Source organism: Coturnix japonica, chromosome 16 (genome assembly GCF_054131305.1).
Source record: "Coturnix japonica strain WE chromosome 16, WE-NBRP24, whole genome shotgun sequence".
NCBI lineage: Eukaryota > Metazoa > Chordata > Aves > Galliformes > Phasianidae > Coturnix > Coturnix japonica.
The window spans coordinates 852,337-878,299 of NC_140678.1; the positions used below are offsets into that span (position 1 = coordinate 852,337).

The 25,963-nt window shown below is 57.3% G+C and overlaps 5 protein-coding genes across 19 annotated transcripts; 2 read left to right on the top strand and 3 right to left on the bottom strand.

Annotated features, from left to right (window-relative positions):
• Positions 1-345: 345 nt before the first annotated feature.
• On the top strand, positions 346-11,712 carry LOC107325413 (scaffold attachment factor B2-like). 11 transcript variants are annotated; one of them, XR_014934988.1, is made up of 21 exons: positions 346-618; positions 892-979; positions 1,472-1,536; positions 1,625-1,903; positions 2,304-2,366; positions 2,591-2,618; positions 3,525-4,023; positions 4,456-4,505; positions 4,819-4,919; positions 5,455-5,604; positions 5,702-5,802; positions 6,701-6,840; positions 7,174-7,262; positions 7,777-7,913; positions 8,367-8,743; positions 9,223-9,360; positions 9,773-9,812; positions 10,124-10,245; positions 10,728-10,840; positions 11,045-11,111; positions 11,313-11,712. XR_014934988.1 is itself a non-coding variant. In XM_085517540.1 (21 exons), exons 1-20 carry the CDS (start codon positions 430-432, stop codon positions 11,113-11,115), a joined length of 2,754 nt encoding a protein of 917 aa, XP_085373666.1. In that variant the 5' UTR covers positions 346-429; the 3' UTR covers positions 11,116-11,139; positions 11,313-11,712. The 11 variants fall into 11 exon arrangements, 4 of the variants coding, with proteins under 4 accessions (XP_085373666.1, XP_015741726.2, XP_015741727.2 ...); XM_085517540.1 differs by having other exon boundaries at positions 8,453-8,743; positions 11,045-11,139; XM_015886240.3 differs by having other exon boundaries at positions 8,453-8,743.
• On the bottom strand, positions 11,459-15,679 carry MPND (MPN domain containing). Of its 2 annotated transcripts, XM_015886242.3 has the most exons (13): positions 15,381-15,679; positions 14,861-15,081; positions 14,248-14,475; positions 13,781-13,928; positions 13,370-13,454; positions 13,196-13,292; positions 13,051-13,123; positions 12,904-12,980; positions 12,663-12,831; positions 12,524-12,594; positions 12,347-12,436; positions 12,133-12,225; positions 11,459-12,056 (listed from the first exon to the last, which is right to left on the bottom strand). In XM_015886242.3, exons 1-13 carry the CDS (start codon positions 15,385-15,387, stop codon positions 11,970-11,972), a joined length of 1,446 nt encoding a protein of 481 aa, XP_015741728.2. In that variant the 5' UTR covers positions 15,388-15,679; the 3' UTR covers positions 11,459-11,969. The 2 variants fall into 2 exon arrangements, with proteins under 2 accessions (XP_015741728.2, XP_085373677.1); XM_085517551.1 differs by lacking the exons at positions 14,861-15,081; positions 15,381-15,679 and having other exon boundaries at positions 14,248-14,781.
• Positions 15,680-16,120: 441 nt separating this feature from the next.
• FSD1 (fibronectin type III and SPRY domain containing 1) lies at positions 16,121-20,264 on the bottom strand. Of its 2 annotated transcripts, XM_015886785.2 has the most exons (13): positions 20,190-20,264; positions 19,734-19,829; positions 19,290-19,421; positions 19,114-19,215; positions 18,598-18,620; positions 18,315-18,436; positions 17,868-18,077; positions 17,698-17,796; positions 17,468-17,627; positions 17,316-17,395; positions 16,981-17,232; positions 16,621-16,709; positions 16,121-16,533 (listed from the first exon to the last, which is right to left on the bottom strand). In XM_015886785.2, the coding sequence occupies exons 1-13, from the start codon at positions 20,199-20,201 to the stop codon at positions 16,423-16,425; spliced, it is 1,488 nt and encodes a 495-aa protein (XP_015742271.1). In that variant the 5' UTR covers positions 20,202-20,264; the 3' UTR covers positions 16,121-16,422. The 2 variants fall into 2 exon arrangements, with proteins under 2 accessions (XP_015742271.1, XP_085373449.1); XM_085517323.1 differs by lacking the exon at positions 18,598-18,620.
• Positions 20,265-20,678: 414 nt separating this feature from the next.
• Positions 20,679-22,621, top strand: TMIGD2 (transmembrane and immunoglobulin domain containing 2). Its single transcript, XM_015886073.3, has 5 exons — positions 20,679-20,902; positions 21,529-21,891; positions 22,040-22,063; positions 22,144-22,239; positions 22,373-22,621. The coding sequence occupies exons 1-5, from the start codon at positions 20,782-20,784 to the stop codon at positions 22,507-22,509; spliced, it is 741 nt and encodes a 246-aa protein (XP_015741559.2). The 5' UTR covers positions 20,679-20,781; the 3' UTR covers positions 22,510-22,621.
• A 569-nt stretch (positions 22,622-23,190) lies between these two features.
• Positions 23,191-25,318, bottom strand: SHD (Src homology 2 domain containing transforming protein D). 3 transcript variants are annotated; one of them, XM_085517327.1, is made up of 6 exons: positions 25,066-25,318; positions 24,603-24,648; positions 24,310-24,522; positions 23,968-24,106; positions 23,528-23,647; positions 23,191-23,436 (listed from the first exon to the last, which is right to left on the bottom strand). In XM_085517327.1, exons 1-6 carry the CDS (start codon positions 25,234-25,236, stop codon positions 23,250-23,252), a joined length of 876 nt encoding a protein of 291 aa, XP_085373453.1. In that variant the 5' UTR covers positions 25,237-25,318; the 3' UTR covers positions 23,191-23,249. The 3 variants fall into 3 exon arrangements, with proteins under 3 accessions (XP_085373453.1, XP_015741557.2, XP_085373454.1); XM_015886071.3 differs by having other exon boundaries at positions 24,603-24,687; XM_085517328.1 differs by lacking the exon at positions 23,968-24,106 and having other exon boundaries at positions 24,603-24,687.
• Between the last annotated feature and the right edge of the window lie 645 nt (positions 25,319-25,963).

Here is a 25,963-nt window from a genome sequence, read left to right on the forward strand (position 1 = left end):
CAACGCACTGCGCATGCGTGTCGAGCGAGAGGGTGATGTCTTTGCTGCGCATGCGCGGCGAGGCATACACATCGCAGTGCGCATGCGTGGCGAGGACTACACATCGCACTGCGCACGCGTGTCTAGCGAGAGGGTGGTGTCTTTGCTGCGCATGCGCGGCTAGGCCTACACATCGCACTGCGCATGCGTGCCCAGCGAGAGTGGTGTCTGCTGCGCATGCGCGGCGAGGCCTACACATCGCGCTGCGCATCCGTGTCTAGCGTGTGTGTGTTTTGTGTTTGCTGCGCATGCGCGGTGCTGCTCAGTCTCCGCCGTGGGCTCCGCGCGTGCGCGCTGCGCTCCCTCGTCTCCCTCAGCGCTACCGCCACCATTTTGTGTTGTGACCGCCATCGTTTGCACCCCGTCGTTTTGAATCGAAACAACGGCCCCATGGCGGACGGGCACTCAGCGGCCGGGCAGAGTGAATACGTGTCACTGAGCGGCTGCGGGACGCCTGGATCCGAGCCTGAAACGAGGCGGTTGAGCGAACTGCGGGTGATCGATCTGCGGGCAGAGCTGAAGCGGCGCAGTTTGGACAGCGCGGGGAATAAGAGCGTCCTGAGCGAGAGGCTGAGGAGGGTGAGCGGGAACGGGGGTCACGTGGTGCGGCCGGGGGGGGAAAATGGCGCCAAAGCGGCGCTGAGGTGACAGGGGGCCGCCATGATGGAACCACGGCACAAATGGGGCTGATTGGGATGTGAGGGTTGTAGAGGGATCATAAGGTTGGGCTTGATGGTCTAGGAGGGCTGTTCCAGCCACAGGACCACATCTGTGCTGTTCTGAACGCCTTTGGGTGCAGCCCAAAGCTCTGCCATCTCTCAGTCCCTATCTCTGCCTTGTTCCCCCCCACAGGCCATAGAGGAGGAAGGGGGGAATCCTGACGAAATACCCGTGATCTCTGAGAACACAATCAAGAGAACTCCAAAAAGAAGCAGCAAAGGTACAGGGGAGTTTAGTGAGGATTTCTACCCCTCTTCTCATTGGGTTTTCTAAAAGTTATTATCCATTTACCAGAATCTCGCTATTTTTTTCCCCCCTCCGTTTGCTTTTCCTTCTGGAAAAGTGCTCAGTTTAATTGTGGTGCTGCTGCTGAACGTTTTGTAATCACAGATCTGGATACCGATAGTATTCCTTCCTTCTGTCACCTCCTAAGATCCAACCTAAAACTTCCCTGTCTCATTTTAAAACCATTCCCCCTCATCCTATCACTGTTCTCTAATTCTACTCAGTCAGATGTAAGGGGTGCACAGTGGTGCTCAAAACCCATGTCAGTGCTGTTTTACTGGTATAGAAAGCATAACAACACTTGGTTTTGGAAAATGAGGAGGAAGTGGATAGCCAAGTAGCATAGAATTACCTATAGTGATGAAAGTATGTAACGTAAAAGGTTAGAAATATATATATTTCACATTCTAACAAACAATGCTCTTAGGACGTAGACCAGACGAAGAGGGAGCTGAAGACAACGGCCTGGAAGAGGATTCTGGAGATGGACAGGTATGCTGCAGAGCTGTGTTGGAAGTGAAGACATAACAGTGTTGTTTCTAAGCTACAGTGACTTATATATATGTTTTTCCTTTTACAGGAGGATATTGAAGCAAGTTTGGATACCTTGCAAGATATTGACATGATGGATATTAGTGTGTTAGATGAAGCTGAAATAGACAACGGCAATGCTGTAGATTGCGGAGAGGATTACAGTGCTGATCACATTCTTGACTCGCTGTCTGATAGTAAAGAAAACACTGATGCAGACATGAAAGAACATCCCAGTCAGCCTGCAGACTACAATGTAGGGAACCTGGAGGCATCCCCACAATATTCAGACGTGAAGGAAGAATCAAGAGAAATACCAGTAATGATGGTATGCATCTCTTATGTGTGTGGAATCGTGTTTTTTTGTTGTTACATGTCTGTTTTGTTTTGCTTCTCAGATTCAGAAGTGAAACAGTAGCTAAGAAGTAGTTGATGCCATTGGTTTTCTACTGCTTCTTTTCATAATTGCTCTTTATTCCTTTACGTAATAGCATTTTTGATTTTCAATACTTTGATGTGTTTTTGTATGCATCATATGGATTTATGTGTCATATGTAGTCTGGGAAGCAATATGTTTTGAAGTGCATTACTTTATACATCCATTCTCATCTTTGTGTGACATCAGTTGCCAGTGAAAGTCATTTCCAGCCTTGCATTTCTCACCCAGCTTTCACTTACAGTATCATTACTTGATGGATTACGAGGTGTTTGTTCTGCACTTTCTCCAGGTGGAGGCTGAAGATGTCGGAAACAGTTTTGATGCTGCTTCGTCTGAATTAATTGAAATAAAGGTAAATCGTGACCTGTTCTTTACAAGTGAAAAGCTCTGATATGTGTCATATAATCTGGAAACCCTGAAAAGTAACATAAAATCTTGTGAGAAATCTATTTAAAATGCAGCAGTTTCAAACCTGAGATCAGGAGAAACTCAGCTGGGGACCAGGGTGTGCTCCGTGCTGGAGGACACCTTGGCCTATTATGGAGAACTGATATTTCTCTTCCCCCTTCCCCACAGGAAATCGAAGAGCTGCCTTTGGAGCCAGGTACTGTTTTAAAAAAAATTAAACCAAACCAAATCCAGGGCTTTGAAACAGTTAAATTCTTCATTGAATCTTTTTTGTATCCCTGTTTCCTTTTAAATACGTTACTGTAGTGTACGTTATTATGATGGAGAATCCAGGTCGTGCAGGGTCATAGAGATTGGAAACCCAGTCATATCACCAGATCTGTGGATGAGTACTGTTTGGAAACGTGTATTTAACGTGACAAAATAGTTCTGTAGAACTATGAAGGAGTTAAAGAGTGAGCCTTAAAGACACGAAGGTTCTGAACCTAAAACAGATCTTGTGATATCACGCTGTACCCTAGTTCTGTGAGTATGAATACAGGAGTGCAGGGCATAGGAAGCTGTGGGACAGAGCAGAAGGTGGACAAGAATGGCTGGACTTCGAAAGGAGGAATACAGTGCTGTCACGGGAACGTCCTACAGATCACGGTTGGTTTCTGGACTGCAAATGCACCCAACTGCTGTCAAAGAAGCCCAGGTTTCATGTTGGACTGTCTGCTAAAAGAACGCCCCAGGAAGCTGGAAATTGAACTCTCAGTGCTTTGATATGTTGAGCGTCTTGGACTGTGGAAGTCAAGTAACTAGAGAAGAAACAGAGCGGAACGATTCCACAAAGAGGATCAAGGATGAGCCAGAAGGTTTTCTGTTAAATCTGGGGGGGGATTTTTCTTCCCTGTTAACGTGTGAGGGCTGATGCAGTAGCGTGTCAGAGTGCAGTGAGCGTAGGACTTGTAACACTGTGTACACTAGGGTTTTCCAATCTCTGTGTAGCTTAGCCGTTCTCTTGGTGTTAGTGTGGCAGCCATGCCAGTTCCACGTTTGTGATTGCTGTATTTCCCTGGTGATTAAACCTTGTGCCATTCTATTCCTGTTAAATCCGTAGAAAATGAGAAAATACTCGACATTTTGGGGGAAACTTGTAAATCTGAGCTCCTTAACGAAGAAGCGTGTGAAGCGGAGCAGCCAGATGCACAGGAAGCAAGTAACGTGGTGCCAGGCAAGAGGCTAGCAGAGGAAGAGGACGCTCTTGCTGCCGCTCAGTCGGAGGAAGATGCTTTAGATTTGGACAGCAAGTCGGCACAAGCTATGGCAAGGAAGGAGGCAAAGCGTTTAGTTGTAGCAAAAGGGGAGACAAGTGAACAGACAATAGAGGAAGAGAAGCTGGACTCTGCCTCTGTAGGAGTAGAGAGCGTAAGCGATGAGAGTAGCAAGCGCTGCCAAGGCCTGGAAGCCTCTAGTGGGGAAACAGCGGAGAGAGGCGCAGGTGCGGAAGGCAAAGCTAGCAAAGAAGATGCCAAGAAAGCAGAAGACAAAGCTAATTCAGAGGAATCCCCCGCTACTAAAGAGTCCTCAGCCAGTGAGGGCGGTGATCAGAAAAAGAGGTTTGTTTTTTCTCCGTTCTAGACCAGATGCTATCTTTTGTCACGGGTCGTTAAGCGATGCCAATAAGCCGTTTCCTCCAATTGGCCACCGCGCCTGCTGAAATTGTAGCCTATTGCTAAAGAATGGGTTTGATTTCTCCTTGTGCACAATTGTTGTTGTTTTTGTTTTTAAACGCAGAGGGTTTGATTTCTTTCCTTCCTCAACCTTCAAAGGTTGTTTTCTTAATTTACTCTAATTTCTGTCATCTGCAGAACAGCATTAATTGTCTTCTTAAGTACACAAGTCCCATATTTCCAGTCACTCTTCCAAAAATTTGCAGTGGTTCCTTTTATTTCAGAAATAATTTTTACTGGTAGGTATGGAATTCTAGTGTGCAATCTAAACTTACTTTGTCTTCTGCTTGGTTGAATAACGTGTTGTTTTGTCTTTAGCCCTGTGGAGGAGGACAGAGATACAAAGCAAGCCTCCAAAGATGAGAAAGGTATGCTGTTTTCCTTCAAGGAATTTGAATGTAATCTGAAAAACGTCTGTTTTAACACTTAATGCTTTGATGTTCTCTTCAAAGTGATTAACGTGTAAGGAGGCCCGTGTGTAGGTGAGAACTCACCAAGGCTATTCAAATGTAGAGTTCAAAAGTGAATTGTTGGAGGCTGCGGTTTATCTGCTGGTTTTAAGTGGAAATGGTTTGGATGGGGTGAAATTAACATTGTGGTGAAAAATAGGCTTAAGCAAGAGGAGAGAAAGTGGAGCTGTCAATGGTTTGTTTTGATGTGTGGCTGTTTCCCTTCCCTCAGGCCGTGCTGGCAGTGGTTCTGGAAGGAATCTGTGGGTCAGCGGCCTCTCATCCTCTACGAGAGCGACAGACTTGAAGAATCTCTTCAGCAAATATGGGAAGGTGCGTTGTGGGTGTGCGTGCTGGCAGACAGTTAATGTGTTTCATGGGGTGACCTACAACTCAGCCTCTACTTTTTCTACTGACAGTGTGTACTAAGTGTTGAACTTCATCAAATCAGTCCCACAACTCTGGGCAGCCTGGTGTGCTGATTGGTGACCCTGCTAATAGCAGGGGTTGAAATGAGTTGATCACTGTGGTCCTTTTTAACCCAGGCCATTCTGTGGTCTCTTCCAAACCACCTCAGGATTCTGGGATATTTAGTGAAGTCAAGCTTAGCTCAGGCACCTGTAGAGCACTGTGGACCCAGCAGTGTTTGCACCAGGTTAAAATAATAAACCATCCTTTACTGCCTCTGAGATGAGCTTGGTACTGCTGTGTTAAGGTGCCAGTGAAGCATTGTATGCCAGGAATGTTTCCTCTGCATTAAAACTGAGTACGCACTGCTATCGCCAGTAAACAGAGCTGCTCGCATGGTTGGTTAGGGTTAGTTTGCCCTTGTTTCTACAAACACAGAATGTCGTCTTTTCCCCTGCAGGTGGTTGGTGCCAAAGTGGTGACAAACGCTCGCAGTCCCGGCGCGCGCTGCTACGGCTTTGTGACCATGTCCACATCTGAAGAAGCCACCAAATGTATCAATCACCTCCACAGGACAGAGCTGCACGGGAAGATGATTTCTGTGGAAAAGGTCGGCGGTAGCGCTCACGTGACAGGATGTTGGCACGAAAGGTGGAATTTTAATGCCTGTGTTTTATTGTTAAAAACGCTTCTTGCTGAAATTCTAGGCCAAAAATGAACCAGCTGGGAAAAAGCCTTCAGACAGAAAGGAAGGCGAAGCACGGAAGGAAAAAGACAGGCACCATTCTGCAGATTCCAAATCTGAGAAGTAAAGTGTTTTGTGTGTTCTTTTTTTAATGTTTATTTTCCTGTATTTAAAGCCCACTCATTTGAAACACAGTCACTGATAAAAGGGGACAGTAATTGCAGTAAGTCATGATCTGCTGCTTGCTGCATCTGGAGTGAGAGTCATACTGGAAAAACAGCCAGAAATGCATCTTAATGGGCTCTCTGTTACAAAGCAGGGGAGCTTTAGTGTTCTGTGACAAAACACACCAGCTGTGTGAGATAATGCCACATCAACCAGTATTTTTTCAATCAGAATTTTGTCCTCTCATCTGGCTTTGGTTTGTTCTGCTCTACGGTGGTTGGATTAAATGGTCTTAGAATCGTTAAGGCTGCAGTGACCACTATGACTGAACTGACAAATCTTCCTGGTTTCCTGTCTGTTTTCTGATAGACCAAATGATGAGTAAGCAGTGTTCCCATACTTTGTTTTTCACGTGGCCTTTTCCTTTTGAAAGGGGCATTTTGCTTTACTACCTCATAAAGTAACCAGATATCTGGTAAAAGAACTGCAGGTTGAACTCCTCACATCAGATGCAGAAGTATTTGTGACAGCTTCTCTTGTAGTGGAGCTCAGCCTGCAGCTGGGTGAGCCCCTTCTCCCTGTGCAATGCATGAACTTAATTGCAGCGGAGAGGATTTGTATTTCTAGCATTCACTCTCCAGATATTGAGAAGGGTCATCTGTAGTTTCTCACTTTGAGGCAGCCTTAGTTCAGTGTTATTTGCTGCTCTGCAGCACATGCACACGTACAGCCTGGCACACTGTCAGTGCTTGGCAGCATGGAAGTGTTGTTTGCAATGCTTTTTTGTTTTGACTCTTATCAGTGGAAACTCAGCACTTTTTGTCAAGCCTTCTATTAACACAGAGTTTGCCTGCAGGTCTGTTGGTGTTAAAAAGGAGGAGAAGGCTGACAAAAAAGACGATGCAAAGAAATCAGAGAAAGATTCAAAGGATGAGAAGGAAGGGAAAGAGAAAGAGGAGCAGAAGGCCTCCGATCGATCCAGGGCGAGCAAATCAGGTGTGTTCACAAGTGCACTCCTTGTAAAGTATTGATGCAGTATGAGCAGCTGTGAAGAAGTTTGTAGTTCATCAGCTGTGGCAACAGTGTGTGTTTGCAGACATAAACACAGACTGAAGTTTGCTTTCTTGTAACCTCCATCTCTGCTAGAGAGTGCTTCACTGAGATGTCAGGATGGATTCAATGCTCTCTCCCCCAGCTTGCACTTGGTTGACAGGCTGTTTAGGTTGTGGATACATTCTTGCACCAGTCATCTAAGCATCTTGATGGTTTAAAATCCTCACAAGATTTTTGAACATCTGGAGTATTTATTCTTGTGCCTTTCCTTTCTAGCAAGTCGAGGAACTGAGAGGACAGTGGTAATGGATAAATCTAAAGGAGAACCTGTTATTAGTGTGAAAACATCTGCTTCCAAAGAGAGGGTAAGTACGACTCTGTGGACACTTCTCTGTAAAAGCAGCTGTGAATAACTTTACCTGTCTTGTGGATGCAGGGTTTTTTGCCATGTGTGTGGGGAACAGTTGACCTTTAGTGATATTTTAGGAAGCATTGAGGCATTAATTGTGCCGTGAAGGTAAATGCTGGTGCCTCACCTCACAGTCAGTGCTGCTGTAGCTGAGGAAGTAGAAATGTAATCTGACAGTGGTGTTAAGATGATCCATTTCGAGTGTGGTGCCCGGTGACCTTTACAGTGCTGTATCATTTACCACCAGCACAAGGCAGGTCATATGTCTCTAATATTTATACACACTCACACTGACTGGAAGGTCTAGCCAAAGTCTGGGTGCTTCTCCCTGACTTCTTTGTAATTCCCACGTTGTTCACCTCTGGGAGGCTGTGAGAGTTCTGAGTCGGCACAAAGTGTGTGTTTTGCCTGGGAATTGTGGCTGGAAGCGCTCTGTGTTCAGCTAAATGTATTGCTTTGATTTGACTCAGAGCACAAAGAGCCAGGACCGCAAATCTGAGAGCAAAGAGAAGCAGGATATCTTATCGTTTGATAAAATCAAAGAGCAGCGCGAGCGCGAGAGGCAGCGACAGAGAGAGCGGGAGATCAGGGAGACGGAGCGGCGCCGGTGAGTGCTGGGAGCACTGCTCTGTGTCCCCAGCTGTGGTTCAAACTGGGTTCTGTGTGGGCCCTTCCACATTGCTAGCTCAGGTCACTCTGATATTGAGCTGCTGTGAAGGCCTGTTGCACTGAAACTGGTCATCTCTCAGCCTGTGCTTCTGAGGAGGCTGTTGACTCCCAGCTCACATGTTCTGCTCAGTCAGAATTGAGCTTTCCTAATGTTTGTGTTCTGCCTGGAGGTTTTTAAAGACCTCTGAAACGCTTCCTTTATCAGAGCTCTGTGTTAGGACACTCCATGCTCTATGAAAACTTTCTCAGCCCAACTTAGAGCAGGAATTGCCTTACTGACATAGGGTGCTTAACTTCCTTTGGACTCCTATTAAGTGGCTCTGGTTTGGTTGAGGAGAGACTGTTTATATTTAATCATGTAGTGAGAAGAATGTAATTTGTGTTTTGAAAGGTGAACTAACAGAAGCACCCAAGATGATCAGTAAAGCCTCAACTGGAGATAATTGAGTGAAAAACAAATGTCTTGTTTCCAAATAGAGAGAGAGAAAGGCGAGAACGAGAGCAGCGCCTTCAGGCCATGCACGAGAGGGATGAAAGGCAGAGGCTGCAGAGAGAGAGGGAGAGACTTGAATTTCAAAGGCAGCGTCTGGACAGAGAGCGCTTGGAGAGGGAGAGATTGGAGAGGGAAAGGATGCACATTGAGCAGGAGAGGAGGAGAGAGCAGGAACGAATCCAGCGGGAGAGGGAAGAGCTGCGGCGTCAGCAGGAGCAGCTGCGCTACGAGCAGGAGCGGCGCTCAGCAATGAGAAGGCCCTATGATGATGGCAGGTAACTAACTGCAGTGAGATACCAGGCTCTGGCCACTGTGCTGGAGGTTTAGATTGGAAATGAGGCGGAATTTCTTCATGGAGAGGGTGGTTGGTTTTTGGAATGGCTGCCCAGGTGGAGTCCCCATCCCTGTGGGTATTGAGGACATGTGGGAATGGCACTGGGGGATGTGGCTCAGTGATGCACCCGGTGTGTTATGCTGATGGTTGAACTTCATCTTGGAGATCTTCTCCAATTTGGATGGTTCTGGGAATCTAAACTAAAGCAGGGTGCCAGCAGGAGGTGCTTGTTCTCATGTCTGCCCCTGCTGAAGTTCTGCTTTTCATGTGGTGCTGCTGCAGTTGACTCCAGCCCTGAGGTTTTAATTACAGATCAAAAAGAACTGTTAGAATAATGGGATTGAATGTGCTTTGATCTCAAGGTCTCGCTCAAGAAATAAATAAAGGAGATCTGTACAAAGTTGGTTTCCTTTCTTGCAGGCGAGATGATCCATACTGGCCAGAGGCAAAGCGAATGGCCTTGGATGACAGATACCACTCTGAGTTTGTGCGCCAGGACCGCTTCCATGACTTCGACCACAGGGATCGTGGCCGATACCAGGATCACTCCTTGGACAGGTCAGCACAGCACAGAGGCTCTCCTGCCCATATTCTGAAGGAAACTTGGTGTCTTTCTGCTTTACTCGTGATGCTGTCAGTGCTGAAAACTAACAACTGAGCCTCGTCCTTTTGCATCTGATTTCATGCATCCGTGCAGTCCTGTGTCTGCACCACTCAGTGCATAACACAGAGCTCTGCTGTGCAGAGGACGGTCTTACAGTTCATCTCAGGGTGGATGGGTGTCTGATGTGTGAATCCATGTCCATTAATCCAAGATGTGGCCATTTCCTGTTGCTTTAGCACTTTCCCCACTCCTTCACAGCATTGCTTGCACTGCACAGCGCAGACTTAGAGCCTTCCAATTGCAAAGGTCCACATGCAGCTTATGGATTATGACTATTGGTTTAACTGAAACTTGTTTTCCTTGCAGAAGAGAAGGTTCAAGAGGAATACCAGACCGAGATGGGCAGGTGGGTCACATCCACATCATGGCTTCATTTTACACACGTTCCAAAGCAGAAGCAGCAGTGTTACCTGTTCTTAAATGGAACTGTTCTTAAATGGAACTGCTGCTGGGCTTAAGGCGAGCTGGTGTTCCACCAGTGGGTCCTGAGTGCTGGGAGCTGTGCTGCTAGAAAGAGATGCTGTTGAGTGGAAGGGAAGGGTAGACAGAAAAGCTTTGCACCCACCGAGTGGGGCATGAGCTGTGAAACCAAACTGGTGCTGTTGGGGTGTGAAATGCCTGTGAGCTCACACTGTCACTGTCCTGTTTGCCTTCCAGCATTACCCAGATGAGCGGCACGGAGGCCCCGAGCGCCACGCACGGGAATCCCGCGAGGGTTGGGGCGGTTACGGGTCTGAGCGGAGGATGACCGAAGGGAGAGGGATCCCCCCGCAGACCCGGTTAGTGCTCAGTGTTTGAGGGGAGCGTCGTGTTGGTGCATTGTCCTCACAGTGGGTGAACCCTCAGAGGGCGCTGGTAGGAGCTCTGTCATGGTGCCACTCCATTCTCCTTGTGGTTCTTCTTTGAGCACGAGGAATTTAAGGGTGAAGGGGGGCTCTGTAAGCAGCTTCCCTTGTACAGATGAGGCTCAGGGCTGTTAGCTGCCTGCAGGAGTAGCACTCATAGTTGGAATCAGGGGCTCAGCAGATGGAGGTAACTGGGGGGAGCTGAGCTGTGCTGGTGGCTTCTGTGCTGCTCAGTGCTCAGGCTGGATGGGTGACGTTGGGTTTGTGCAGGCAGGGGAGCGGTGGTCGGTTGGTTGGTGCACGTCTAACCCGCTCTGTTGCACACTAAACACACGGGTCTGTCTGTGAGCGACGCCTCCTGCGCCGACACATCAAAGGGGGGACGCACCTAGAAGATTTTCTTTTATTTTTTTAAGAGATGGACGTGACTGGGGAGATCATGGTCGAAAGTTAGAGGGGCATCAAGATCGATCATGGCAGGGCAGTGTGGCTGGAGGAATGATGGGACGGGATCATGAGAGATGGCAAGGTACACTTGCTGCTTCCCAGTGTGATCGTGGTCTTTCTATCAATTACTGCTGCTGAACTTCTGGTGGTAATTAAAGCCTGCAGACCTTAACAGCATTACTGAGAAAGCAAATCAAGCTCTGGGGACCAGCTGGCTTTCCTGGTAGGACACACCAAGGCCTTTCCCCTCCCCACACCGTGTCTTTCTCTTGTTTCTTGTGCTCAGGTGGTGATCGAGGAGCGCCTGGTCAGCTGGGACCAGGCCATGCGATGCACCGCGGAGGGATGGCAGGGTAAGGAGCCGCCCCCTCGATACACCAGGTCTGAATTAAAGCAGCAACACCCCTCCAAAGGGCAGAGCTGGGCTGTGGGTTCAGCTTAAGCCTGGATTCCCCAGTGGGGCGGGGGGGGGAAACACCCCAAACCCAAACAGAAGCAGCTGCCCGCAGTGAGATGTGCTGCCCCCCCACCAACCTGTCTGCTCTCCTTTGTAGGCGGGGAGGATTCACACAGGGCCCAAACCAGAGCCAGGTGGCGCCGAGTGCTGCAGTGCAGGGGGGGTTTGCAGGCCAGGAGCGGACACACAGAGCGACCGAGCCACGCTTCGCCCGCCGCTACTGAGAGCGCTTCAATACACAGATTATAGACAAAAATATCTATTTTTAATACAAAACCACGGTGGGGTGGATTTTATTAAGCAGGGTCAGCTCGGATTTGTGATGCCGGGATATAGCAGAACTGCTGCCACGTCGTAGCCAAACTATCGCTCCATCCGTTCAGCCGACTGGGTCCCTCCTTTGTTCCCAACGTGTTCTTGGTCAGCGCTGACGTTTCTGTTGGTGAAACATTCCATTTTTCCACAACAATAAAAGCAGTTGATGGCGATCAAACAAACGGCTCCTCGTTCCCGTGCTCCGTGGGGTGAAGGCGTGGAATGAATGGAGCTCTGAGGGCAGCTCTGGGCCGGATCCATCTCTGTGTGCAGGAGGTGAGACTGATTCCTCGTCCATTTCCCCCTGTTATGTTACACCAGAACGTTGTGCCCCCAGGAGCCCCCCCAGCCCTGCCCTGTGCCCCCAGCTGCTGCTCTGGCTCCTCCCATGGGCTCCCTGGGCGCAGCAGGCGATGCTGCATCCCTGCGGTGTGGCTCCTCAGCTGCTGTGTCTCAGCAGGACGTAGATCTGCTCCAGGATGTGGGTGAAGCTCTGGTCCTTGGGGCTGCGGGAGGCCAGGGAGCCCTGGGGAGGAGAGAACAAAGTAAAACTCAACTGACAGCTCCCGGGAGGAGCTGAGCTCACAAAGCCCCCTGCCCACCTTCAGCTTATCCAGGTACGTCTGGTCCTGGCTCCACAGCTCCTGGAACTTCACCAGGTCTGGGGCTCCTTTGTAGAACTCCACCAGCAGGCTCTGGGGATGGGGGCTGGGGTTAAACGCTCCTGCCCTGCTCCTTCCCCGGACCCCCACAGCAAACAAGGACAGAGGAGAGATTGTCCCTAAGGCTGGGCTGGGTTTGGGGGTGAGGACTCACCATCTCCTGCAGGACGTCATTGGTGAGGAAGCCATCCTGGATGTAGGTCACCTCCACCTCCATGGGGATGCCGTAGTCGTTGGGCCGTTGCTGGATGAGACGGGATTAGGGTCACCTACGGGGTCACCCCCCTGGCCCTGCATTGGGACCACCATAAAGGGGATGGGGGCCGCTCACCTCCGGTGGTGGCATCACCCAGAAGGGCGCAATCTTGGACTCCACACTGGGGTTACCAGCATAGTACGGCCCTGGGAGGAGAGATGGGGGGGATAATGGGGGGCTGCAGCCCTGTGCCCCCCCAATGCTGGGTGCTTACCGCAGATGAGGGCCAGGCAGGGCTGGAAGCCGTTCCCGCTGCCCTGCAGTTTGAGCTGGTAATCCATCTGTGTGTCGATGTCGTGCAGGGAGGGCAGCGCGGGGCTGAAGGGGTGACTGTGATACCAACCCACCAACGACAGCCCCCGCAGGAACAGGCTCTGGCAGATCTGGGGGTGTGGGTAACATCAGACCCCCCCCATGTCATCAGATACTTTGGGGGGCATTGGGGTGTTAATCACCTCCTCCTCCACTGCACCCGCAGCCTCAGCGTCACCCAGGCGGCTCCGACAAGGGAAGGCACGCAGCACCGTCAGCACTGCGGGGATGGGGGGTTTGATTGTGCCAGGGGCTGTTCCTACCCCCCCAGCCCATTCCCCATTACCCACACTGTGTGTTGGTGTCCCAGCGGCCCCCCAGGTAACCCACCACTTCACTGCGCGTCAGGTGGCTGTGAAAGTCCTAAAGGAAAAGGGAACGTGCTCAGGAAACCCTAAAAGGATCCTCAGATCCCCCCCGGGGCAGGGGACGCACCAGCAGCAGGAGGACGTTACTGGAGATGGCCACGTTGAAGGGCTGGAACTTGTTGATGGCAGCAAAGGGCGTCACCTCCACCAGGGTCTGTGGGTTCCTGCAATGGACGCAGCCCCGCTGCCCCCCGCCCTCCCCACCCCCAGGGCTGACCCGGGTCCTGCTGGGGGTCCCTACCTGGCTGCATCGCGTGTGCCCAGCGTGCAATAGCGGACGGGCACCCGGGCTTTGATCTCCAGCCTCTTCCCTGGAGGGGTGGGCTCTGTGCAGCACACAGCACCCCATCACCAACACTGCATCCCCATTACCACCCCTGTGACCCCATCACCAACACTGCATCCCCATTACCAACACTGCATCCCCATTACCACCCCTGTAACCCCATTACCACCCCTGTAACCCCATTACCACCCCTATAACCCCATTACCAACACTGCATCCCCATTACCACCCCTATAACCCCATTACCAACACTGCATCCCCATTACTACCCCTATAACCCCATTACCACCCCTGTAACCCCCTTACCATCACCACTCTCCCCATTGCCACCGCTGCAGCCCCACTGTTCCCCCCATTACAGCTCACCCTGCTCTGCACTGCGGCCCGGCAGCTTCTTGCTCTTCTCCTCCATCCTTTTGGGGGCGGCCGGCTCTGCTGTGGGTGCTCGGCCGTCCCCGTTCTCCTCCTCCTCCTCCTCGGGCAGCTCATCCTCCTCACCCTCACTGGGCAGAGCCTGGGGCAGAGCACCATGAGGGGCTGGGGGCCGTGCCCACCCCAGGGACCCTCCTTGGGGCCATCGATGGGAACCCCCTGAGGCTGAAGGGCATCTCCTTGGGGACACCAAAGGGGACCTGAGACACCTCTATGGGAACATCCATGGGGACCTTCTGCACCTCCATAAGGACACCCCAAAGGAGCTCCTTGGGGATGCCTATGGAGACACCCCAGGCCCTGGGATACCCACAGGGACCCCTGCCCAGTCCCCAGGGCACCTGCTTAGGGACTCCCAGGTCTGTCCATGGTCCCCGTTGGGGATAGTGCTGTGTTCCCACCTCCTCGCTGGGCGCATGGGGCTGGTGCCGGCGCAGCCACGCGGCCTTGTACTGGTCCAGCCGCTGCCCCTTGTATCGCACCGAGGCCCATCCGCAGCCCGACTTCTTGGCGGGGTTCACCAGGCGCTTGCAGTGCGTGGCCCAGGCGCTGGGGGAGCCGAACACCTGCCCTGTCTCCTGCCACGTTATGGTCCCATCCGCACCCAGGTCACCCACGAACTTCTTGCCCTGGGAGGAGCGGGGAGGGCTGAGATGGGCTGTGTCCACATCCCCATCCCATCCATGTCCACATCCCCATCCCATCCATGTCCATATCCCCATCCCATCCATGTCCATATCCCCATCCCAATCCATGTCCCATCCATGTCCCCATCCATGTCCCCATCCATGTCCCCATCCCTGTCCCATCTGTGTCCTGTCCCCATCACCATCGTCCCCATTCATCTCCCAACCTACATCTTCATCCATAGCCCCACTGCCATCTCCCCATCCTCGTCATAGAGCCCTGACCCCATTCATGACCCCATCTCCATGTCCCCATCCATGTCCCCATCACCACACCCCCCTCCCTGTCCCCCTCCCTGTCCCATCACCGTGTCCCCGCTGCCCTCACCAGGTAGTAGATGGACAGGACCCCCCGTCCCGGCTCCAGGAGCCCATCCCGGAGCAGCACACGCAGGGTGATGCCCCGCCGTGTCAGCACCGCCCCCCGACCCCCCCCCGCTGCCCTGGCCCCGCTCTCAGGCTCCGGCTCAGCCTCATCCAGCCCCGGCTCCAGCTCATCCTCCTCCTCCTCCGCGCACTCATCCCCACTCGGGGACGTGGCCGCCAGCGCTGTGGGGGGGTGAGGACAGAGACGGTGTCACCCCCACCCCAAATGGGGCTTCCCCACCCGTTGGGGGGCGGCGCCTTTGGGTGTCCCCATGCGGGGGAGACGCAGAGGGCGTCAATGGGTGGAAATGGGGACGGTGGGGTGTGAACATAGAGGGGATGGGAGGGGAGGTGGGGATATGGGGGGATACAGGGGGATATGGGGATATGGGGATATGGGGATATGGGGATACCCCCCCCCACCGTGTCCGTCCCCCCACCCCGCATTGCCCCCCCCCCCCCCGGTTCCGTTCCCCCGTTACCTGCCATGCTCCCACGCCGTGTCCCCCCCCCCGCGTCGTTCCCACGTGACGGGGCGGCCTCGAGAGCTCCGCCCCCACCCGAGCGGTGCGGGGGGGGTGTGGGGGGGGCACCGCACACCGGGACCGAGCGGGGGATATTGGGGGGGGGGGGGGCAGCACCTGGTGTGGGGCGGGACGGAGCTTCACCCCGTGTACCGGAGTTGTGGGGTGGGGGGGGGCATTGGCTGTAGGGTCATTATTGGTTGTAGGGTCATTGGTTGTAGGGTGCGGTGCCGGCGGTGCGGGAGGGACCCCGCATCTTTGGCCATGCCCCCCCCGCAGCATTGCTACGAGGGCTGCGTGGAGGGGCGGGGGGCTGCGGGATCAGGTGCAGAGCGGTGACTTCAAATCCCTCCCCTGCAATAGGGTTCGCCCCCCCACTAACTTTTGTCCCCCCCCCCTCCCAGCCCCTGCGGCACCAGGCTGGGAGGGGTGTCGGGAGGGGGGGGATGTGGGGCAGGGGAGGGTCGTAGTGGAGTTTATGGGGGGGTCTTTGGGTTGTATGGGGTGAAGGGGCTGCGATGCCCCCATTCTGCCTCACAGTTCGTGGCTCGGAGGTGACACGGACACCTCGCAAACCCCCCCGCTGCCCCCCCGCCCCCCGGCACAGCCCCCCCCTGGTGAAGCCCCATCACCGCCCCACTGCGCCTCCCCCATGTCACAGCCCCCCCCCCACAATGCTGGTATGACCAAAGGCAGCATCACACCTCTATCCCGCTTTATTAAGGCCAGAAGCAGCTTCCTGCGGGGGGGGCAGCGAGCCCAGCCCTGTGCCAGAGCTGGGGGCACAAATGGGGGGGGGGGACCTGAGGGTCAGGGGTGGCCCCGTGCCCCAACCTGGCATCCCATGGGGGTCCGAGGGGGGGGCTGCCACATTCCCCACTGCCCAGTGCCCAGAGCGCGGCGAGGACAGAGCGTGATGGGGTTAAAGGAGGGGGAGTTGTGGTTATGGGGGGGTGACGGGTACATTCAGTGCTGTGCCCCGGGGGGGTCGCAGGGGCTCTCAGGGCAGACTGGCCGTGGAGCTGCTGGCCGCGCTGTTTCTCTTCTGGAGGCATTTCACAGCACTGGGCACCTGCAGCCCCGAGGAGACGTGGAAGCTGCCGCACCAAACCTGGGGGGCACAGGGGGAACATTGGGCACCGGGACCCCCCCAGACCCACATCAGATCCCACAGCCCCCCCCCTCATCCCCCCCTTACCATAAAGGCCGGCAGCACCGGCTGCGCAAAGCGCGCCTTGAAGGTGTGAAGCAGCTGCTTGGTGCGGGCGTTGTAGAAGGACAGGAACCCTATGGGCACATATGGGCACGTGTGGGGCACATATAGGGGCATATATGGGCACATGTGGGACACTTGGGGGCACACATAGGGGCACATATGGGCACACACACACAGGGGCATGTGTGAGACACACATAAGGGCACATGGAGCACACAGGGCATATGAGCACACGTGGAGGACACTTAGGGCCATGCATGGGGGGCACAGAGCTCCATTGCTGCCCCTCCAGCCACCCCACACATGCATCACCCCACATCCAGCGCCAGGAGCAGCCCCCACCTTCATTGAAGTTGCAGTAGACGCCGATGCAGTCGGGCACGGGCACGTCCAGCACCTTGGCCTTGTTGGCGTGCTTGGCGCTGAAGCTGACCTGCAGCCAGTTGTTGAGGTGGAGGCACCACGACGCCGACGTCTTGCCCAGCTGGTCGAACTTGCCCAGGCTGCGATAGGCCACCCCCACACCGAAGGCTTTGCTGTCACGGTCGTACCGCACCTCCCAGTAATGATCATCACCATCGATCAATGTATCACCTATGGGCACACAGCTGCCACGTCCCCCCCGGCCCCTCTGTGCCCCCCATCCCCATCCCCATGGCTGCGGCTGCTGCTCTCACCCAACACAGTGTAGGACTCGGCTGTGAAGCGATCCCTGCCCGCACGGCTCAACGACATCCGCTTGGGGGACTGCACAGCCCTGCATGGAGGTGATGGTGGTGGTGAGGTTGGTGCCAGCACTGCCCCACATTGATGGGGTGAGGGGTGTTACCTGGCGGGTGAGTTGGCGGGTGACGCCGTCCTGCCCTTCCCGTCCTTCTCTCTCGCCTTCACATCCTGCACCTTCCCCCCCGTGGCGTCCCACTCCACGCTGAAATCCTCCACGCGCAGGTTCTGGTGGCAGGTGCTGGCGTCCAGCCGGAACATGAAGGCTGGGGACAGCCGCCATCAGTGCCACCCCCACCCCTCACACCCCATCACCCCCCCATCCCCATCACCCACCTCTGGTCTCCAAAGTGACGGCCTCCGAGAACTCCCCGGCCACGGCTTTATTACAGGCCCGTACCCGGAAATTCATGTACTTCATGTCAAACTTCAGCCCTGTGGGCACAGCCAGGGGATAAACTGGGAGCACTGGGACGGCTCCGCACCGCCCGGCCCCCCCTCCTCACCAGACAGGGTGTATTCGGTGCCTTTAATGCCCTCCACCACCATCCAGGGCTGCTCCTCCTTGGCTCGGGGCGGCCCCTCGAAGTTGGTCCTGCGATACTCCAGCACGTAGTGGTCGATCTTACTGTCCTCGTCAGGCATCCTCCAGCACAACGTCACGCAGTTATCGGCCACCAGAGACTCGGTCAGGTCGATCTCGGGGGTGCTGGGCACTGCACAGGGGGGTCATATCAATCCATCCCCCCCCCGCCCATCACTGCAGCCCCACAGGGCACCCCCAGCCCCCATTTGTGGTGTGATGGCAGGGCTGACACCCAGCAGGTCAGTGGGAAAGCACCCATTGAAACACCACCCCACAGACCCCAGCACAGCCCAGAGCTCCCATTGAGCCCCCTGTGCTTCTAACAGACCAGCACCCCATCCCCGCAGCCCCCTCCCCATGGTTCTACCTGGCAGGAAGGCGAGGGCCTGCAGCAGGCGCCGCTCCTGGGCAAAATCCACCATCAGGTGGCTCATGTTGTCGCTCACTTTGGCCTTGAGCGAGAGGCGGAAGGCAGGAGCCATGGTCACACTGCAACATGGAGACACAACATCAGCCGGGATGGGAGGCAGAGAGACCCCCCCACACCACCAGGAAGGTGGGCAGCACCTACACCCACATCCCCCCCTTTGTAGCTGTGGGGTGAGGGTGGGACGCTGTGGGTTAGTGGGGGGCGGCGGGGGGGACCGTACCTATCCTTGATCTGTTTGGCAGCCTGGAGAGCGCGGAGGGAAAGAGGAGAAAAAGAAAGCAGGTGAGACAGCAGTGCCAGGAGCCAGAGTGCTGCAGCGCGTCCTGCCATCATGGCCTCACAGCTCAGCATCCCTGCAGCATCCCTGCAGTGGTACCCACACAGCACAGCATCCCTGCATCCCCACAGCACCCCCTGCGCCCAGTGCCATGCAGAGCAGCACCCCCCTGTCCCCACCCTGCGCACTTACATCCCTTTATCTCAGATAACAGAAGGTGCCAGGCAGCACCTGAGGCTCTGGGTGGTGCTGGGGGGGTCCCAGGCCCTAACCAAGGCTGCAGCGGGCAAAGCCAGCCCAGCGTTAACAAGGTGCCCAGCACAGAAAGAGGTGAGCACAGGCAGAGTGGCACGAGCCAGAAGGTGAAGGGGGGACAGCAGAGCCCGGCCCCCACCCCCAGCACTCAGCACAGCACTGGGGCAGCCAGGCAGGGCCGGATCGTGGCACCAGCAGCCGCACCTGGGCGAAGTCGTGGTTGTTGGCCGTCTCCAAAGTCTGGTTGGCCGCCTCCAGCAGCTCCTCTGAGCTCTCCAGAGCTTTGGCACACGCTGCCACCTGGGCCTGAAGGACACAGAGCGGCTGTGGGTGATGGGGGCGGGCAGGGGGTGGGCGATGGGTGCAGGGTGGGTGCTCACCTGCAGCTCGTAGGTGCGGCTGGCGCGGTCCTGCTTGATCTTCATCATCATGTTGTCCTTCAGCTCGTCCAGCAGCGCGTACAGGGACTGGAACTCCACCTCCAGGTCCTCCTGCACTCGAGTGGAGTTATCCTGGTGGTGACACTGCACGTGAGCGGGGCTGGAGGCAGCACTGAGCACCACCCCACACTGCATCCCCATAGGGAACCAACCAGCTGGGGATGGGATGGGATGGGATGGGATGGGGGGGGATGGGATGGGATGGGATGGGATGGATGGGTGGGATGGGATGGGATGGGATGGGATGGGATGGGATGGGGATGGATGGGATGGGATGGGATGGAGATGGGATGGGATGGGATGGGGATGGATGGGATGGGATGGGATGGGATGGGATGGGATGGGATGGGATGGATGGGGTGGATGGGGGGGTTGCTGTGTTACCTCCACATTCTGCAGCATCTGCTTGAGGGAGTAGATGAAGTTCTGAATCTCTTCATTCTTCACAGCCAAAGTGGTGATGATTTTCCGCAGCGCTTCCTGATAGCGATGGGGGGGGGGCACAGTCAGTGTCCTCATGGACCCCAATGTCCTCATAGAGCCCCATAATGAGCTCAGCCCCCCCCGGACCCCTCAGCCCCATATTCCAGCCCCACATCCCGGCCCGATGTGATGCAGCAGACACAGCAATGACTCGGCAATGGGGGGGGGGGCATTAAGGGGGGGGGTCTCACCGTCACTGCTGGACGGGATATGGGGGGGGGGGGGCACCCATAGAGCCCCCCATATCTCTGCCCCTCCATCCTCAACCCCCCCATCCCCCCTATTCCCACCTGCCCCCCCTCCATCATCATCATCATCACCTCCATCCCCCCATACCCATCCCCATCCCGTCCCCACCTGGTCTCCCATTCCGGGCCGCCCCTCCAGGCCCCACCAGCACCAACAAAAGGGGAGCGGCGCCGTCCCCGCTCCGCCCCGCCCGCGGGGTGTGCTGGGAAATGTAGTCCACCCCCCCTATGGCAGGGTTGGGCGCCGCGGGGTGTGATGGGATACGTGTCCATGCCGCAAGGCATGCTGGGATACGCAGCAATGGCGGTGCGGGGTTGCCGCGAGGCATGCCGGGAAGTGTAGTGCGGCCGCGGGGCGTGCTGGGATATGTGGTATCGCGGGGCATGCTGGGATGTGTAGTCCCGTGTAGGCCTCATGCTTCACACAGGGCCACACGACCCCCCACAGGGCAGAGCGACCCCCGGGGGGGCGGGGCGGAACAGCCGCCTTCAGGGTCTGATCCCACACACAGCACAGCCCCATATGGGGGCACAGGGGGGGATGTGGGGAGGAGACCCCAATGGGACCCCCACCATCATGGCTGCCATGAGACCACCCTGTGACACAGCGCTATGGGGCCCATGATGGGGGTCAGGATGTGACATTGAGCTGCCCCACAACCCCCCAGTGCAGCAGGAAGTTGTGGTGTCACAGTGGGGCCATGAGCAGACGATGTGGGGACAGTGGGGAGACGGGGATGGGGAGAGCAGGGAGACAGAGCCGGACGGATGGACACGGGGTGGGGGTGTGGGGGATCGGGGCCATCGTACCCCTCCTCGGTGGTGAGTGGGGGGATATGGGGGGATATGGGGGGATATGGGGGGATATAGGGGGGATATAGAGGGGATATAGAGGGGAATAGGAGGGGTTGTGGGGCTGTGGGGTGGGACTGGGGGGCTCTGAGGGCTGTGGGGCTGCTGGGGGTGTTTGTGTCCTGGGGGGGGGATGGAGACAGATGGACAGAATGGGGTCAGAGCAGACCCCGATCCCACCCCCACCCCCCATCCATCCCCCTGTACCTACTGAGCACAGCCCCATGTACCTGCAGGGTTCTGAGCCCCTCCAGGGACAGTGACCCCCCCCCACCTCTCAGTGCTCCCACATCCAACCCGGACACAGGGATGGGGGCAGCGTCTGTGGGGTGGGGGGCAGTGAGGGGACGTGGGGAGGAACCAGAGCTGGTGTGAACAGGAAGGGGACAGCAGCGGGGGGGACAGGATGGGGGCAGGATGGGGACGTGCACTGAGCAGCGTGTGGGCTGTGGGTGAGCAGAACATGTACAACAGGACATAGGGCGCCCCAGTGTCCCCATTAATGGGGCCGTGGTGGCACTGGGGGGCCTCAATCAGAGCCATGTGTCCAGCCATCGCCCCCCTGAGCCCCATAGTGACCCAAGTGCTGCTCCCAGCAGTGGGAGCCCTGCAGGTGAACCAGGACCCCCCCGAGCTGTGGGCAGCAGCCGGTACCAACGTGTCCCTGCGCTGCCAGCTGCAGACAGCGCAGCGTTGGAGCCTGGCCCGTGTAACGTGGCTGAAGGACGGGGGGCACGAGGTGCTGTGTGAGCACAGGGTGACCCACCTGCCCCCCAAAGCCACCACCATGACCTGTGCCACCCCCTACATCCACCTCACATGGAGCCCACCCCACACCGACCTCAGCCTCCATGGGGTACATGAGGGTGATGCAGGACGCTACGTCTGCCGTGTCACCATTGAGGTCCCCTACCTCGCCACGGCCACCGGGAACGGCACAATGCTCCACGTCAGTGCAGGTATGTGGGGGGCACAGGGGGGTGGGCAGCATTTAGTGGGGTCTGTGAGGACCCCTATGAGTGTTATGGTGATGTGGGGTCTCTGTGTGTGGGGTCACAGTGGGGATGGGGGCAGAACAGCCCTGACTGTGCTTCCCCTTTGCTGCAGGAGCTGATGGAGATCACGGGGCAGGTACGTGTGTCCCCACTGCCCCCTATGTCCCCCTAGTGCTGGTGGCAGTGGGGCAGTGACCCAGCTGGTTGTGCTTGTAGGGCTGACATGGGAGCTGTGTGGGGCTGTGGGGGGCACCGTGCTGCTCGTCGGGCTGATCTCCCTTGGCTGCTGCTGCTGCAGGAGGAGGAGGGCAGGTAACCCCATGTTCCATGTACCCCGTGCCCCACTGCCCCCTTCCCTTCAGACCCACTGGGTGTCTCTGGGTCTGGACGTTCCCCTGCTGGGCTGTGCCTGCCCTGCACCCCACAGCGCCCCACTGCCCCCCAGACACCTCAGACATCTACGTGAACATGGTGCCCCGCCGGACCCCGAGGGACAAGAACCCCCAGGGAGCAGCTGCTGGAGGACGACGCGTCCAAGGGGGGCTGGACCGAACTTGGAACCCTCCCAGCCTTAAGGGGTGACCCCCCTTCCCCCCCCAGTGCCCCACAGCCCCGATATGGGCAGGGGGTGTGTGTGAGCGATGTGCTCCGCTCTGCTTCACACAGGAAGAGCCCCCATTAGGCTGACAGCATCCTGCCACCTCGCTTCCTGTCTTCTTGCGGCGCCTTCCTGCCCCCCAGCACCCACCCATGGGGGCAACCACAGGCAGACCCACAGCTGGGGGGCACTGCACGGCCCCATGGCCCCCCCAAGCTGCAGGGAAGCCCAAACTCTGACCCTAACCCTGATCCTAAGCCTGGCTCTGAGCCTTACCCCAACCCCAAATGATTCATAGACCTGACCCAAACTCAAACCCTCACTCTGACCCTGACCTGAACCCAAACCCAACCCCTAACCCTGACCCTGACCCTCACATTGACCCTAATCTGAACCCAAATCCGACCCCTAACCCATGACCTGGACCCTCACACTGACCCTAAGCTGAACCCAAACTCATTCCCTCTCCCAGTCCTGATCCCTTAATCCCAACTCTGACTCAATTCAAACCAAACTCAAACCCAAACCTGACCCCAATCCCAGTCCCTGACCCAGACCCAAACCCAGCCCTCCCGTGGGGCAGCGGGCAGAGCTGACAGCAACAAATTCCCCCAGCCCCATTTCCCCACATACCATAGAGTTCAGCCTCAAGAGGTACCAGAGCGTACCAAAGCCTACAGCCTTTAATGGGAACACCGGGGGGGGATCCCCGTTGCTGTGGGGCTCAGGGGGGCTGCGCAGCCACGGGGTAGAGCAGGGAGAGGTGCCGTGCCCCACGGACGGGCAGCGCTCGCGCCGTGTAGTGTCGGACGGCGTCGGGTACGGAGGGGAACGCGGCCCCCGCGCGCCCCAACACAAAGTGCCGCTCCCGCGTCCGCGTCAGCTTCACGTGCACGAAGCCGTGGCTGCTCCTATGGGGCAGAGTACACATAGGGTGGGTTTGTGCACCTTTAGGCCTGTACATGGCACAGCTCTGACCCCATAGGGCCGCCCCACACGTACCTGAGTGACAGTGAGTAGTCGTCGGGGCTGGTCTCGCAGTCCCGCACCAGGAAGCTGCCCTCACGGCACAGCGCCAGCAGCGACTCGGCGCCCGCGCGTCCAATGGGGCCGTGGTACCACCTGGATGGGGAACCGTGGGGTGTCAATGTGGGGCTCAGCTTATGGCACCCCAATGTGGGGCACGGCACCCTGCATGGGGCACCAAAGGGCTGCGGGGACCCAGCTGTGCCAGCAGGATGGGGTGACATAGGGCAGCTGCTGTGCTATGGGGTGTCCATGCCATGGGGACCCATCTCCACTATGGGGACCCATTGGTGCCACAGGAACATCCTCTACCCCTTCTGAGCCCCACTGCCCCCCATAGGGCTGTGTGGGTGCCATCCATGATGCACAGTGGGGACATCGGTGCCACCCCACATTGGTGGGGACCCCAAACTCACACTTGCTTCTCCAGGGGCAGCGACGTGTCCACGTGTCCCGGGCTGGGTGGGCAGAGCGGCCTCGTGCCCGGGGAGGGTCGGGGGGTCCTTGGTGGCTGCCGGGACAGGCTGGGGGAGCGTTCGGGGCTCTCAAACCGAACTGCAGGGATAGAGCGGGGTGTCACCCCACCAGCATCACACAGGGGGGAGGGATGTGGGGCTGGGGGTGGTACATATAGGGGCTGAGGATGCGGGGCTGTGGGGTGGTACCTATAGGGGCTGAGGATGTGGGGCTGTGGGGTTGTGCCTATAGGGGCTGAGGATGTGGGGCTGTGGGGTGGGATGTCCCCCTGATTCCAGCACCTGCGAACGCCCGTGAGATGTGATCCTTCTTCCACTCCCAGGGCTGGTCGTACTCATCCGCTGGACGCTCGTCGTCTCGGGGCAGGCGGCTGTCACGGGCTGCGCCCCCCCCCGCGCCCTCGCCCACCTTGTCCCACCCCTCGCAGGGGGTGTCGTACAGCTGCGGGTCCCGCTGCGCTCTCACCCGCTGCCCCTCCCGGTGCCGTGGGAGCCCTGGGGGGAGGGCAGGGATGTGGGGGGCTGCGGGACCCCCGTGGTGGTGGGTGCGGGGGGGGGGTTGCGGTGCCACCAACCTGCGGCCTCTCGGGGCTCCTCATTGCTGCCCTCGGGCAGCGCGTCCTGATCAAAGGGCTCCGAATATTCGCTCTCATTGGGGCCCTGCGGAGCGGCCGGACGGGACCCCCATAGACCCCCCCCAAAGACCCCAGCGCTGCGGTTCCCCCCCCCCCCCCAAACCCTCCCCGCGGGTGCCCCCAGCTCGTTCCCCGCCGTGTTCCTTTGTGCCCCATCCTTCTCCTCTTCCCCCTCCCGAAGCCCCCAGACCCCCCATCCCCCGCCCCAAATCCCCCCCCCGTTTCCCCTTCCCCTCTCTCAGCCCCCATTCTCCCCCATTCCCCCCCATTCTCCCATCCCCTCTCCCACTCCGCCCCACCCCCATATCCCCCCCGCTGTGACCCCACACCTCCCCCCGCTCCCCGCCCCCAATTCCCCACCGTTACCCCATCATTCCCCCCCATCAAGGCGCCCCCTCCTCACCTGCTCCAACCGACCCGGACCCCCCACCCTCACCAGCCGGTGCCGGGGGGAGGCGGTCCCGGAGCCGGTTCCGGGGGGGCGGCGCTCACCGCCGCTATAGTCGGGTTGGGGCGGTCGGGGGGGGGAGCGCCGTGCCCCCCGACCCAGGTATTCCCGCAGCCATTTGGCCATCGGCACCGCGGGACAAACGAACCCCCCCCCGCTGCAGCCGCCGCCGCCGCCGCCGCTTTGTGTCACCGCCGCTCTCAGTCTCAGCGCGGACCGGAGCCCCCTCACCCCCCCCACCCCCAGTACCGCCCCGCAGTGATGCTCCGGAGGGGGGCGGGGGGGGTGGGATGGCTGAGACCCCCACCCAGCCGGGGACAGTGGGAGAATCAAAGTGGCGCAGGGACAAAGGGGACCCGCGGCCACGGGACAGCCCCGGTCCCCCGGAGTTGGGGGCTCCCGACCCCCCCCGAAGGCTCCGCGGACCCCAACATCTGTGGGTCTCAGAGAGGTGCCCCCCCCCCCCACACTCAGCACAGGGGCACGAGGACCCCCCTCATCCCTTCCCTGGAATATATGGGGTGAGGGGACCCTGCGCTGCGCCCCAACCGCAGCCCTGCTCCGCTCTCCCCGAACAAAGCCCCCTTTCCGGGGGTGGGGGGCTCACAGGGGCTGCTCAGTCCCATAGAGCGGCCGGGGGCAGAGCTCGGGGCGGAGGGGGGGGAATTATAAGGTCAGCCACACCGGGGCGCCTGTCCCCCCCCACCCCACAAAGCCCCGCAGACCCAGCGCCGCTCGTTGTTAATGGGGGCCCGGCCGTGGGGGGGGCTCTGACAAAGAGGGGATGGACACGGACCCTGCTCCAATTGGGGCCGAAGCGGCTCAGGGTCCCCCTGTGTGGGTCAGACTCGTA

What these genes read in the sequence shown, in the direction of transcription:
- LOC107325413 (XM_015886240.3), top strand. Translation starts at nt 430, where the DNA reads ATGGCGGACGGGCACTCAGCGGCCGGGCAGAGTGAATACGTGTCACTG. An exon ending in AGCCTCCAAAGATGAGAAAG is followed by an intron (nt 4,506 to 4,818) that starts GTATGCTGTTTT and finishes CCCTTCCCTCAG; the next exon opens with GCCGTGCTGGCAGTGGTTCT. An exon ending in TACCAGACCGAGATGGGCAG is followed by an intron (nt 9,813 to 10,123) that starts GTGGGTCACATC and finishes TTTGCCTTCCAG; the next exon opens with CATTACCCAGATGAGCGGCA.
- MPND (XM_085517551.1), bottom strand. Translation starts at nt 14,715, where the DNA reads ATGGATGAAGATGTAGGTTGGGAGATGAATGGGGACGATGGTGATGGG. An exon ending in CCCATGCGCCCAGCGAGGAG is followed by an intron (nt 13,929 to 14,247) that starts GTGGGAACACAG and finishes GCTCTGCCCCAG; the next exon opens with GCTCTGCCCAGTGAGGGTGA. An exon ending in CTGGGACACCAACACACAGT is followed by an intron (nt 12,981 to 13,050) that starts GTGGGTAATGGG and finishes CCATCCCCGCAG; the next exon opens with TGCTGACGGTGCTGCGTGCC.
- FSD1 (XM_015886785.2), bottom strand. An exon ending in GCCGCACCTACGAGCTGCAG is followed by an intron (nt 19,216 to 19,289) that starts GTGAGCACCCAC and finishes TGTGTCCTTCAG; the next exon opens with GCCCAGGTGGCAGCGTGTGC. An exon ending in GGCCCTCGCCTTCCTGCCAG is followed by an intron (nt 18,078 to 18,314) that starts GTAGAACCATGG and finishes CCCCCTGTGCAG; the next exon opens with TGCCCAGCACCCCCGAGATC.
- TMIGD2 (XM_015886073.3), top strand. Translation starts at nt 20,782, where the DNA reads ATGAGCAGACGATGTGGGGACAGTGGGGAGACGGGGATGGGGAGAGCA. An exon ending in AATGCTCCACGTCAGTGCAG is followed by an intron (nt 21,892 to 22,039) that starts GTATGTGGGGGG and finishes CCTTTGCTGCAG; the next exon opens with GAGCTGATGGAGATCACGGG. An exon ending in TGATGGAGATCACGGGGCAG is followed by an intron (nt 22,064 to 22,143) that starts GTACGTGTGTCC and finishes TTGTGCTTGTAG; the next exon opens with GGCTGACATGGGAGCTGTGT.
- SHD (XM_015886071.3), bottom strand. Translation starts at nt 25,236, where the DNA reads ATGGCCAAATGGCTGCGGGAATACCTGGGTCGGGGGGCACGGCGCTCC. An exon ending in GTCCGGGTCGGTTGGAGCAG is followed by an intron (nt 24,688 to 25,065) that starts GTGAGGAGGGGG and finishes GCCGCTCCGCAG; the next exon opens with GGCCCCAATGAGAGCGAATA. An exon ending in CTGCCCCTGGAGAAGCAAGT is followed by an intron (nt 23,648 to 23,967) that starts GTGAGTTTGGGG and finishes TTCCCCATCCAG; the next exon opens with GTGGTACCACGGCCCCATTG.